The 14,608-nt window shown below is 49.2% G+C and overlaps 1 protein-coding gene across 1 annotated transcript in view; it reads right to left on the reverse strand.

The window, feature by feature from the left end:
* The window catches only part of CROCC2 (ciliary rootlet coiled-coil, rootletin family member 2), a 1,301,560-nt gene that overhangs the window by 1,234,691 nt on the left and 52,261 nt on the right, over window positions 1–14,608 (reverse strand). Inside the window, exon 3 of the mRNA XM_078665477.1 lies at window positions 7,847–7,992. Coding sequence (XP_078521603.1) covers window positions 7,847–7,992 — 146 coding nt within the window. The remainder of the gene's footprint in view (window positions 1–7,846; window positions 7,993–14,608) is intronic.

The raw sequence follows: 14,608 nt of genomic DNA on the forward strand, positions 1-14,608 counted from the left end.
ATATAATGACTGTAACACAGAAATGGTAAATGTAGCATACAACCAGTAACTACTGGTAAAGGGAAAATACCTCCTACGCCACCCTAAACACTGTAGGGAAATCACGCAGGGAACTAGGACCTTATCATCAGGACCTATGGAAGGAAAACCTATCACCTAAGCAAGTCACGTTTAGCAAAGGGAAGGAAACCTAAAATAATCACCTAAGCAAGTCACATTTAGCAAAGGCAATAAAACATCAACATTCCTCTAAGCAGGTCACTTTTAGCAAAGGGGAATAAACCATAAACAATTACCTAAGCAGGTCACTTTTAGCAAAGGTAATATCAAACAATCCTCTAAGCAGGTCACTTTTAGCAAAGGGGAATAAAACATAAAGAATCACCTAAGCAGGTCACTTTTAGCAAAGGTAATAACAAACATTCCTCTAAGCAGGTCACTTTTAGCAAAGGGGAATAAAACATAAACAATTACCTAAGCAGGTCACTTTTAGCAAAGGTAACAACAAACATTCCTCTAAGCAGGTCACTTTTAGCAAAGGGGAATAAGACAAAGAATCACCTAAGCAGGTCACTTTTAGCAAAGGTAATAACAAACAATTGCACATGAAACATTAAAACACATTCAGAGGTGCAGGTAGAACATTTGCGCAGGAATCAAAATAGCAGTAAATCATAAATTGCGCCGGGTGCACATGGCACAACACTAGAATTGTCCCCCAGGCCAACTGGCCTCGAAAGGGCTGGAATGCCCTGAGTCTCAATGTCAGGGGAGGCTGCGCAGGCAGCCAAGAACACAAAGCCTAAACGTAGCAACTGTCCACTAAGTGCTGGACAGTTGTACATCACAGGTAGGCAAACGTTGGAGCCACGTGGGCTCAAGAACACTGGTGGGGAGGAGACACTGTGTGGGAGCCTCGGGGCTACTGACCACACTCGTGTCCCAAGAGCCTCTCTGGCTCGCAAAACAAATAGGCACTTAAGAGCTTCAGCGCTCTACAACAATTAAAATGGCCCCAGAGCCTCTCGGGGCTCAAAGATCAATAAAATGCCCCCTCGAGCCTCGGGGCTCGTAAATCGCTGTGGGCGTGGGAGCCTCTCGGGCTCTAAATAAACAAATTGCCCCCAGGAGCCTCGGGGCTCCTAAATCAATACTGTGGCCACGTTGGAGTCCCTCAGGGGGGACTCAGAGAACAAAGAATGGCCCCTCTCGTTGGAGTCCCTCACGGGGGACTCAGAATCAAATAATGCCCCCAAGGAGCCTCGTGGCTCCAATCACCAAGGAATGCCCCTTCGGAGCCTCGGGGCTCAAAGAACAAAGAAATGCCGCCCACGTGGGAGCGGCCCTCTGCCACTGGGGCCGCTCGAAGAACCCGGAGACCCTGCACCTGCACTCACCGGGTCTCTGTCAGGCGGGGCTCCTCTTCCTCGGGGCCTCGCTGGCGGGACGGCTCTCCTCGGCGGGGCTTCCCTTCTCCCTCGGGAGCCTCGGCAGGCTGCTTCCTGCTTCTCAGGCAGGCAGCCAATCACGTCGCGAGTCACGCGGCGAGCCTCCGGCAGCTGTAACCAATCACAGCGCGGCTCTCCGGGTGACGTCAGCGGCTGCACTCGCTCGGTCCCGGGGCTGTGGCGGTGATCTGCTGGGCAATGCCGGGTGGGCACCGGCCTTCAAATTAAATAAAACGGGGCAATGCCGGGTGGGCACCGGCGTCCAAAAATAAATATAAAGCGAGGTGGGCACTCGCGATGCGCCGCAAATAACGGGGCAAATGCCGGGTGGACACCGGCCTCCGAATTAGAATATAAAGCGAGGTTGGCACTCGCTTGGCCTGGCAAAGCGCTCCCAAGCGCTATAAGGGAAATAAAGCGCTGCTGGCGCTATAATCAGAATAAAGCGCACCCAGCGATTGGGGGCATGAAATAAAGCGCTCTCTAGCGCTAAGAGCAAAAGCAAAGCTCCAGCAGGGTCTGGAGGCAGGCAGGGGGGCAAGGCAGGGCCAGAGCCAGCACACTGGGTCTCCAGGCAGGGAGACAAGCCAAGTGACGGTCCTCCTGGCCCCAGCAGCAGCAACAGCCCCCTCTGGCAAGGATCCAAAAGTAGAACAGTGAACCAAATTGTATGGGGACACAGCCCCTTCTTATACTGTAAATTCCTTTATCTTCAGGGTGCAGGGTGGGGGGAAACCAGTTGCAGCTGGTTTGGGAGTACCCTGGATGGCCCAACCACCCCTTTCATTCACTGGGGAGGCTAGGGTCGTTAGACACACCACAGGGGGGCGGAGCCAGCATTGTGTGGGGAAAACCCCAGCCCATCAAGGACCAGGTGCACTCCTCCCCAGCCATCAGCATGCTGATCTCACACTCACCACCGGGCAGACCCATCCAGACTTCCTGGAGCCTGGCATGCCAGCCAGCTCCAGCCAATCACGCTCCAGCACCCTCACTGCACACACACATCAATGTCCAGAAGTAGTACTTCCCTACTAGACACATACAAGCCGCACATACCATTGCGCAGAATTCATTCTCACGAGTTCACACATACCAAACTCGAGCCTGCACTCCCCATACATCAGGAACTACCAGGGACCCACACATTCCCCATGCATTCCTATGGGAGGGCAGGCCAGCCATACTACACGCACGCACTGTACCCTGGGACACAGGGAAAAAGTGCGCAGAGACCCAAAAATCACTAACACTGGGTCACAAATAAAAGCAAAAAGTTTAGGGGTGAACCTGCCCTAAGGGCCAAGTCCAACAGGACTCATAACGGCCAAACGCCTGCTTACTAAGCACTGGAAGGCCGCGACCCCCCCCACACACTCGATACTGGCGCGCCTCCTTTACCAACTGGGCACGGGCGGAAGGCACGGTGCTCCACCGGGAGGAAACTGCGAGACTCCGAAAATTCCCTATTGCTCAGCTCTGGGATGACCTCCTTAAAGCATTCCAGCAAGCCTGCCAGGAGCAGGGGATAACTTGAGATAACAGGCATCGTCGCCATTACGATGTCAACCAGCATCAAGAGCGAACACTGCACTGTACCCCTCTCCCCCACCCCCTCACCTCTTCCGGCCTCACGCCCTACCCTAGCAGATACAGGCACTTATACTTCTCCACCTTACACCTGACGCTGCGCACATACCACTGCCCTTGCCTCAGCCTGCCTACGCCCACGCCAACTATAGATGCTGACAGGGGAACGTTCCCCCCCCATACAGAAGGACGATCACCACACCAACGGGCTGCACCTGCGCCCCGCAGAGCACTAGCTCGCACTCTGACTATGCACCACAGGCACCACCTAACAGCTCCAACCCGGGAACCCCTCCCCCCCATTTCTCCCTTCACGCTGCAGGATATCCTGCCATGCCTCGCCTTGCAACTGCTGCCCCCCACGAGAGCCCATGATGATCTCCCCCCCCCTTGACCTCACTTGCTTACACAACCCCAGGTTTTCCCCGCCATTGTATAGGCATAGGGAACAGTTTGTTTACTGGTCGTGTTCCCTGACCAGGCCCCTTTTTTATTTCAAACGAAGACACCGGATGCATCATGTCACTAACACGAAGCGATACCTTATTGAACTCATGCTACCCGCTGACTGCGGAGACACGATAACGCTTACAAACTACGAGAGGCACGGACTTGTATTCAGCCTCACACACATTAGCCAAGGATATGTTGCGCCGTATATTGGCCACCGCCTCAACCTTTGCGACCTCCCAATAACAGCGCTGGGGAGACACACATGCACCACACTGCTGGATATCCGGGCCTTAATCAAAACGGCTGCAGACTAGCCCCGCCGAACATAAACGCTTGCTCCTATGCCTCAGTGAGCTATACCAATACACATTTTACCGCACCCAAGTAAGCATTACGAACACGAATCTGGTGAAACATATATCGACAATCCCCCCCCCACTATTGGCTAATCTCAGCTGCTTCCTATCTGTGGGGACTTGGGCGATTACCATAATGGCACTAATGCTAGATGAAAACTGCAATGTTCTTCTTGACAACGAAAGACAAAATCATAGATCTGCCACTTATTCAGCTAGATACCAGATGACTGCAAATGCATTTTCGGAAGATTCGCCGCCGGACCCCCGGGTTGCCGGCTAAATGGCTGTGTCATCCAGTTAAGGATTTACTTGATTATTCTCTGCTCGGCTGGCCCCTGTGCGCCGTAAAATGTAAACTGTATGATGACAAACTTGTGCATAATAAAGGTCTTCCAAAAACAAAAAACAAAAAAAAATAATAATAATTAGTGAACTATACTGATATGCACAAGCTCACTTCATAGCGACTTCACGCACACAGAATCTTCACTCACTTGGTAACCTATCCACGCCATACCTAGCATTTCTTTCTGTCGCTACACACTCTTTGTGGATATAGGTTGATGCCCAGATATTACAAGTGTCGTAGACGCGCTGATGTGCCTACATTACTGATTGTGGAAAATGGGAAAAACTATGGACCTGTTTATTAATCGTGCTATGTACTATATTATGTCCGCATGTTCTACTTATGCTATGCCGGCCGGACCCCCGGGTTGTCGGCTGAATGGCTGTGTCATCTTGCCCAATACTTCATGTTTACCAACCATCACAGCCGACCCCAGTGGGTTGTAGGCTACACGCTGTGTGAATGTGAGACAGCCTGTCTGGAACAATAAAGGTCTTTATAAAAAAAAAATTAAAAATTTAAAAAATGGGCGATCTATACACCAATGGGGTCTTTAACACTGACCAAGACCTGTCCTACATTCATAACCAGACTCCGCTGTTTCAATTCAACTACCACAGATTAAAGAGGGCCGTAAAGGACCTATACCCAGAATTCCCCAAAGAACCTGCACATCTGCATTCACTGCAACATATCATCACATCGCCTAATACCACACATTTGGTATCCCGGCTCTATAAGTTAGCATAAGATGAAATAGGCTATACATCACAAAAAGCTATGGATAGATGGAATGCGTCCCTGACAGACCCATTAACGGAGAATGACTGGCTAACGACCTGCACACTAACACAACTACTGACCCCTAATGGGAACCTTAGACTGCTACATGTTAAGTACATACACCAAACATACCACACACCTGCCAAGCTTTATAAATGTGGTTTACGGCCGGAAGCGAAATGTACTAGATGTGGCTCTGATCAAGCTGATTTTTTACATTTGGCGTGGGAATGTGTGAAAATTAACGACTATTGGAAACAAGTAACCGGGAAGTTAACTAAAATGCTTGGGATTCAGGTGGCATGTACTGTAAAGAGTTGTTTGCTGGGATTGGTACCAAATGTGAAGGCTTTGAAACGCAAATTCTGCATGATAGCATTATTGCTCGCAAAACGTAGAATATCTTTATGCTGTGACAGTAAACAGACACCGTCTATTAAACAATGGATTGATGACATGGCATATTGTCAAACCACATTTCGCACGTATGAGGAGGATATACCTGCTCGATCAAGACCTCGCGACTATTGGGTATACCGCACAGACTACTTAAGAACCCAGGTGACGAACGATATTGATGAATAGGTAGTGAGATGTATAAGTACACATGTTCCTAAAGGTGCTCTCTTGTTGAACATGTACATTATATAACAAGGTATCCGAAGAAGAATGCTGTAGTGCAATGGTTGTAACTTACTGAGGTGTGTTGATATTGTGCAAAATCAATAAACAAATAAAAAAAAAAAAAGTACAACGGGGAATTTAAGTCCACAATTGTCTCCGACTGGGAACCATTACTTGAAGGACTCGCATCCAACACAACTAATAACCCAGTTTCTTACATCACCGTTGTCAAGCTGCGCGCTGCGTGACTGAAAGCATGAGCAGCCAACTCAGTAGTTAGAATGTTCTAGAATCATTTCCTTACATGCTAGCCTCTGCTGTTCACTGTTAATTGCATTGTAAAGTCTTGGTGCTTGACCCTTCCGGCAGCCCCAAGTTGTCGTGCCCCTCATATGTCATATCAGGATTCGTTCATCATAAAGGTGTGCTTGGGGGTAGATAGAAGAAGGACTCAAGGGTAGGCCCAGAGGTTATGGGAAGAAGTGGGGCAAAGGGGGGAAAATACACTCACACCAACCCCTCTGTTACCTCTTTACTGGGGTGCAGAGGCTGCCTGTTTGGGTCCCCCACCTATTGTGTGTGCTGCATTTTGACTCCTGGGGTCTCCCACCCATGTGCTTGAAGCCTAAAATTGCAACTATATTATTCAGGATTAGCTGTCCATTCTCTGTTTAGTTTGCAGCTTTTTATGCCCCAGGCAGAGAACAGTGTTCCAATCTTCCTCAGGTTTTATAACTTCAACTACACTTTTGTGGTGCTACAGACCTGCTCTGGTTCTGTCTCTCCAGGCGGTTCACCACCTGAGAGGTCAGGTCTTGATTGCACAGTGGATATTGTGTGGCCCCTCTGGGGCCATGATAGCGAGTCCTCTTTGCTGCTCTAATATGGCCATAGGCCTCACCGAGTATCACAGTCATCCATGCGCCCAGCACTTAAGGGCTGATTAGGATGGCGGGTGGAGGCACATCTGCTGTGCTGGCAGTGGCGGAAAATGCCCTTTTCCGCACTCCATCGGCAGTCCTTTCGTCCGCCGTATTACGGTTGGCATAGATAGCCCATTTCCTGTCCGTTGTGGTGTTTCGGGTTCCGCCAGAAATCTCCGTCCGCACCCGTAGCGGACGGAGCCAATAGAGACGTACTGCTGTGAGGAATGTGGTTACGACCGCCGGTCAAATCCCGATACCTCAAACAGCCCATCACACCGCAGCAGAGAATCCGGCCATACGGGGATGGCGGTGGCAATACTGCGGATAGCTCCACGTGTTCCTGACCACTGGAAAAAAGGCGGTCTTTGGCCTTTACACAGCAAATCTGACCGCCGCGGACAGATTTTCAGCTTTTCCGGCGGTGTATCCTGGGATCCTGTCCTGGGACAGTACATCCTAATCTGACCGCTGGTTTTGGCACGGTACCTGCGGACGGTGCTTTTCTGCTACCCCGGTGGTCGGGATGCTTTTTTGCCCACCATGGTAATCAGCCACTAGGTCTTTTGGAGGGGGAGTGAGAGGGTGCCAGTCCTTGACTGATGGCAGCCTCCCTGATCCACATCCCAAGGACTCCAATGCAGGTGGGATACCTTCCCAGGCAGGCACAGTATTGAGGGTCAGCCTTTGCTCTCTGGCATGGCACTCTCTGCCCTAGGTGGCAGCAGTCAGTCCCACTACTTGCCTCTGGTATAGGGACCGGCCACCTCACCTTTTTTGGCATATTGCGACACTGGCTTGCACGGGATCACTGCAGATTATCAGGTGTCGGACAGTTCGACTAAACTACAACTGCCACCTTGGCTGCTGTAGGCACCCAAACCTCCCCCACCGCTGTATTACTTCTATAAAATGAACAGACAATTTTTGGAAGCATACATCCTAACTTGTAGCTTGCACTGGTGCCCTTTTATTATGGTTCGCATCCTCTTTTCTGCTATCCTCAGTTCTTAACCTACCTAGCATGCTGCTATTCCAATATTGTGACCACGCACCTTTTCCAATGCATTTTAATGTTTACCAGAAGCACCAGTCCCTTTCCCTAAGAAACATATGGCTGATCTATGAATGAACAATCCTAAATCATATAACCCTTTTACCTAATTCTTTTCTAATACACCTCCTATCTTAGGCGTATGTGTGTGTGAGGGGGGGGGATTTTGTGAAAGAAAGTCTGGACTTAGAACTGTACATAACAATTGTAACATCAGGGTTGACCCAATTTCAAAAGCAGGAGAAATGCAGCAGATGACTTACCCTCTCACATACAGCATGATATTTGATTGTGATCTCATCCCGCTCGGCACTTGTGTGCGCTAGCAGATCATCCAAACGGCAGAGCTCCTGCTGTAGGAGGCGGTTTTCTTCTTGGATATTTGTTGTTGTTGCCTGCTCTTCTGCAGCTGAAAGGAAGATACATTGGAATTCAGAGCTAGGGCATGTTTTAATTGTAAAGTCGAGGGAACTAGGCTCACATACCACAGAGAGGATGGACGCAGACACATAGTGGATGCAGGTATAACTGGTTCAGGGTACATGTACTATCCCTTTTTTATTTGCAGGGTCACCTGACTGGTGATGCGTGTGTTGGGTTGGTTCAAACACTGCACATAGGTAGGGGCTGGTATACGATGTTTCCAGCAATCAGTACAGTAAATAGAGCACCTTAATCTTTTTGAGGTCTCACCTAGGCTGCGCTTGCACGGTCTCTGCGTGACATGCTGCATTTAGGATATGGGCTTGAAAAAACACTCATCTTTTTCATTGATTCCTCTTTCTGTTCTTTTGAAATGCTGGATTTTCATTGGTAAATACACTTAGTAGTCCCTCCTTTTGGAATTTCGTAATCTTCCCATGAGGACTGGCCCTCTTACATGTGTTCTTACTGTTCAGGTTATTTATACTTAGAGAGAACTCTTTTTTTAGTTGGCTGCCTCTATGCCCTTAAACTGTTCTGTTTACTTGTGCAATGAAACTTCTATCGCTTCATTTGCTTTCTATCCCTTTATGCCTCCTTCTCACCCCTCCCACAACACTCTTTCGGTCGCTTTATGTCCCTTAATCTCCCCATGCCTTCTCCTCACCCCTCCCACAACACTGCTTGCATGCCCCCATGACCCTTTGAGGCCACTTCTGTTTTTCTAGTTCTTTTGTTTGATTACTTTAGGCATAATCTGCAGTATCCCTTAGCTGTCTACCCCCACCCCCCTGCACGCCAAAGATCGCTGCATGAAATTCTTATTTGTATGTTATATTACATGAGTTGTTTTTATTTAATTAGCACACCTAGCAATGGGCTGGGGTAAATTAAGCTATCAGTCCATTATCACAGAATATTGAGCCAACACTAGACTCGAACATTTATTATTTATTTGTGTATTTTATAGAGCGCACAGCTGCCCCAACGGGGCGTCCCGGCGCTGAACATTGATCCCCATCTCACCAGTCAGCAGCTTTCACCACTGATCCATATTCTTTTCCTAGTCATGTAGGAGGGTGCAGTGCCACGTATGACCAAAAGACATCCCAAGGGACACTTAGTGACAGCCAGTGGTACTGCACCATCACAACACTGATTGTTCTTTCTTCTTCATTGGAACACTCAGTTTCTGTTGCCTATTTTATTACTCATCCTTTAGTTATTCACCAACTATTATTTGTGTTCTAGTTATCATTTTGCTTCTTGCCCTTCAAAAAAGTTTTGGCAATATTCCACTCTGAAAATGCAACGCATCTCCCTGGGGCAGCACAAAAATGCCTTAATTAAGCAAATATTTATGATTTTAATCGGTGTCCGTTCTTACATTGGCATTTATTTGTACTGTTGTGTAGAACTTGACACTCAAAGCCTAAACTCAACCATTTAATATTTAAAGAAAATTTCCACCCTGAAGGTTTACGTAAATGTGTGACTAGTAAATGGAGTAAGCGCAAAACAAGTAGAATGTTTTTCACTAGAAACTGCCATTGCCTTCCATCAGGGAAAAACTTGGTAATAATTATAAGTGCTTTTATTCCTTGTAACGAGTCTTAAAACCATAAAGTGCAGCATCACTTCTGCTGGAGATCTAGAAGGCTTTAAACGGTCCGCTGTTTCTGTAGCTTGAGGGATACTTGCTTTAGGGGCCGATTAGGATGGCGGTTTTTCCGCATCCTCCGGGCCGGCGGAAGTGTCCGCCGGCCTGGAGGATGCGGAAAAACCGCGGCGGAGACTCCAAAGACCCACCGCCAAATTAGGATGGCTGGTGGGTCTGGAATTCCGTCCGCCGCTTTTCCGCCGCGGTCGGAGCCGACCGCGGCGGAAAAGCCATAACATGGCAGGCGGTGTCTATGAGACACCGTCCGCCATATTATGATGTGTGTGTAAATATGCTTTTCCACGGCGGCATTGCCGCCATGGAAAAGCATACGGACCTTCACTTCGGGGGCCCGTTGCGGGCCCCCTGGGTGAAGGGGTGGTGGTGGGTGCACATGGGGGGTACCTATGGTACCCCCCTGCATTTGCGTGCACAATGCAGCAGGCACCGCGCGGTGCCTGCCGCTTTGTGCACGGAAATGCTGTGCATGCATTTTTTACATTGGGGCGGGTGCAGCTTGAAGCTGCACCCGCCGCAATGTTAGAGATAGAGGATGTGACCGCCACCCTGGCGGTCACATCCTAATCAGATCGGAGGGAACGCCGCAGCCCATGCGGATGTTCCCTCCTCCTCAGGGGTCGCGGACGGACTCAAGTCCGTCCGCGATCCTAATCGACCCCTTAGTGTCTGGATTTTATTAGGTGCCTTTATGCATGGTGAGTGTTGAGTATTTTGTCACTACGCTGCCCGCGCTTCCTGCCTATCTAATATGTTGCTTTTCAATCTTTCTCTCCAGTATGAATTCCCAAATTCAGTTGGTCTTATCTCCTGATTCCAAAGCCAGGCACCACTTACATTTAGTGGTAACTGATGGGAAACATAAAGCAGTGCCTCTCGTTTCCACTGGTTTCGCATCCACCTGCCCCCAATTAAAACAAGAAACATGGAAATGGAAAAGTATGCTCAGCTGCATTTTTCTGTTTATAATTGCATTAAAGGTGCATTATGTGGCTATTAGAGGTTACTTTACAACCCCACAGGGACACCAAGTAAAAGCCTGTGGTACTGCACCCTTTCCTTTCTGAATGGATTTTAATGTATTACTTATGCTACTACTGGGATATTTTTTTGGGAAAAAATAAAATAAACATCAACTGCAAAGCCAATAGCTCTAACTTTCAGCAATTCGATACCTATTGCACTGAAAATGCTTGTTTGAAGAAGTCTGTAGTATTCAAAGTTTCAGGTAGTGGAGTCAGAGTCATAAACTTTAAGTGTGTATTTTTCCGATTGGGGGAAAATATAGACAGTGCACTGCTTCCTGATTTGTAGCGCAAGAGAAGTGGGAGTGATTTAAGGGGTACTTACGGTTGAACATGGCTAAAGTTTGAAGAAAAGTCCTTGATGTTTGGCATTATTGTTTAAAGAGTTTTATAAAAAAGCTCACATGTTGCGTTATTTCAAATTTGGAATACTATGGAAAGAATAATCAGGCGCACCCTGCACGTGGCAGAGGGGCTCTATTAGGCATGGCACGGGCAGGAGCTGAACAGGAGGCAGCCGGTGGCTGAGGACTCTCGAGAGCGTAGTGTGACATCATCAGTGTACGCCACAGCCGGGGCATTTATACAGCAGCGAGGAAAGTGGTCGGCCTTTTTCCTCCTAGACCACGCACCTCGGAGGTACTCTTTGCAGACACTGGAACTTGCAGCAAGAGCCGCAGTTCAGAAAAGACACCCATCCGCCCATCCCTAGAGAGATGGCGATTTTTGAAGAACAAGAGAGCGGGGCTAGCCGGAAAAATAGGACTAGTGTGCTGGTTTTGTCCCCTTGAGTGTTTATTTTGGGGGCCTGGGGCTTGTAACGGGGTGTAGTATTACCTACTGGGCCTCAGATTGGGGAGATGAATAACTGACACAGCCACAGAGTATGCAGGTCTGTGCCGGAAGCCGCAAACAACTTCTGCCTGTTTATTTTATTCTCTCTGGCCACGCCTGGGCAGAGAGTAATACAATGTGTATGAGCCATCTAAGCTAAAGGTCTGGGGGCAATGCCCTCTCAGTATCTAGACCGCTACATCCCATCCCAAGTCAGTATTCATAATAATCAAAATCAACACGTAGTCTGTGAGTCATTGACTTGGCCTTGGATCTCAGGTCATATCTCTGGTGAGGATCTGCTCGAGTCACCGGAGTGTTGCTCAGTGATGACATGCTGGGGGTCGCATTTGTCTCAACCTCTGTTGGTGCGGGTGACAGTGGGCTCGCTACAGCTTGTTCTTCAGCCGGACCAGGTAACTGGTCTTCCACTCTTTTCTCTCCACCTTCTGCCTGGAATGCATTTGGTTTCAGTCAGAATCCTGCTCTTGTTTGAACCAGGATACGTTGCGTGTAATGACCACATTGCCTTTTTGAGCCGTGATGGCGGTTCCGTTGATCTTCAACACGGTCCACGTCCCAGGCTCATATGCTGTGTGGAACATCCCTCCGCTGCGGCGGTTCATTACTAGTACTGTGCATCCTGGCACGATGATTCTGGTTTTGTCTCTCCTTTTCTTGTTGGACCGCTTGTTGCTCTTCGTTCTTGAGTGTTGGCAGGGTCATAATGTTCTGGAGCCCATCCGTTGGCAGCTGGTTTGGTGTCCCGTTGGGGACCAGCTAGCATCAGGGACCAGGGAGACCTATGTGTTGTGCAGTGCGGAGTGCTGCGGTATTCACGCAGGAACTTGTGCAGCGCCACTTCCGGATCAGCCTGCTTTGAGACTGCAATTTGCAGGACCTTATTGAGGGTCCTCATGAAGCGCTCTGTTTCCCCATTGGCTTGCGGCCATTGAACATACACTACACAGAGGGTGCAGTGTGGATCAGTGTGCACATAGGAAATGAATGTGTGCGTTGGCAGAGGTATACACCCGTTACAACGGATCTTTTACTCCGCACTACCATTACAACGCGACCATTACTCCGCATACCATTACAACGCATTGCGCTGGGGGGCGCTCTAGGATAGGAAATAAGTATAATTTACTATCCAACACCTTCCCTAGGGTCCACGGGGACTGGAGTTAGAATAGTAAATTATACTTACCACTATCCAGCGCCCCAAGGCGCTATGCGTTGTAACGGTATGCGGAGTAAAAGTCGCGTTGTAATGGTCTGCGGAGTAAAAGTATGCGTTATAACATCATACATCCGTTGGCAGAGGGTGTTTAAAGAGACTCACTGGTGCTGTACAGAGAGACTGTAGTATTGAACAGTGTGCGCAGACTGAGTGTCTGTACTGCATGCGGAAATGCTGGTGGTAGCATCGTACATGTGCACAACAATACTAGACAGAGGAGAGTGCTCTGGATGTAAGCGGAGTGCAGAAATTGTACATTGCAAAGAGGACCTTAGGTTCTATTTTGGGAAGCCCAGGCCTACCAGGTGAAAACATGAGGAGTAGAGGAATCTTCCCCAGACAGAATTGTATATGGCTGCATTCCTGTGAGCTGGGTGGGACAAGCACTGGGTGAAGGGGAGCCAATCTCTACCTGTGTATTACAAAGGGCTCTTAGATTCAGTGACAGATCACAAGGAAAGGAACACATTTCAGGAAGAGGGAGGTGAGGCTGGTGAGGGAATCAAAGGGTAGGGTTGAGGGCCTGGGATTAACCTTTGATGCACAGATCACTGTGGGTGACATTCAGGTGTGAACTCCGGTCACTCTCATGAATCTTGTTGTGAATTAATCAGCTTTGGGGTCCTGCCAGCTGTGACAGACATCTTCTGAAGGAAGGATAAAGGGGAGAGATGCCCATATCAAAGAAGCAGAACCCCAGATTGAAACTTCAAAGGTCCAGACCCTTAACTCATTTTATGTCTGGAAAAGAACTATAAGGAAACTGAGTACCCATACTTTGTCATCTGCCGAGCAGCCAGCAGGGGTGCATGCGGAGGGGAAGCTCTGCAAGACTTCTGCTTGTGACCAGGACTAGCGGACTAGACTGCTAGTCTCCCGGCTGGGTGAGGGGACATCACCCAGGGAAACCAAGTTCACCTGCCATGGAGTCTGGAGCACCAGTACCTGCCTGCTCACCAAGACCGGAGTGCCCGTGAGGAAGAGGAGCGTGTTGGAGGAATCGAGATTCAGAGGGGAGCCCAGATGTGTAGACCTCCTGTGTGAGGAACTGTGACGCACAGATTGGGCTGTTGCCCTTGTGCTGCGCTAGAAAGTTCCTCTGCCATGTATATCAGGAGGGGCCGCCGTGGACCGAGAACTGTGCTACTCCGATTGGACCATTTCCCGTGTACTGCGTTGTAAAGAATGAAGATCACGTATGCCAAGAGGGGCTGCCATACACCCAGAACACTGCTGCATCGAACGGGGCATTGCCTGTGTGCAGCACTGTGGAGTTTGGCTACACAGTATGCCAAGAGGGGCCTCCAGGTGGTAAGAAACTGTTGCATCAATCAGGCCATCGCCTGTGTTTGAGAAGTTGGGTCAACTCCATGCACCAGAAGGGGCTGCAGAAGAGGCAACCAGAGGTCAGCGTGACCGGACAGTGAGGTTCATTAGAGTGACCCCATATGCCAGGAAAGCCACTCGAAGGGCTGAGGCCGGATGTTTGGGTCATTACCCATGACCCAAATTACTGCTACATCCAAGACGAGGGAGGCTTTGTATCCGAGGAGGCCAGAGGACAGAGGAGACGCCCTCAGAGCCCCACCGGAGCAAGGAGACTGCCTCCCATCCCCAAGCAAGGAGGAACCAGACTCACCGCATGTGACTGGAGCAGGAGCAACTCTGATCGTCAGGAAGTCGGTAAGTGCAGCTCAGGAGAGATAGGCGGCGCCTGCCAAGAGCTTTGCATATGAACATGTGCAGCCCGATTTTGCCAAGCCGGGTGAGAACCACACTGCACCGCAGACAGGGTTCGTACCGCTGGAGCAGGTAAGATGAG

Source organism: Lissotriton helveticus, chromosome 11 (assembly GCF_964261635.1).
Source record: "Lissotriton helveticus chromosome 11, aLisHel1.1, whole genome shotgun sequence".
In the NCBI taxonomy this organism is placed as follows: Eukaryota; Metazoa; Chordata; class Amphibia; order Caudata; family Salamandridae; genus Lissotriton; species Lissotriton helveticus.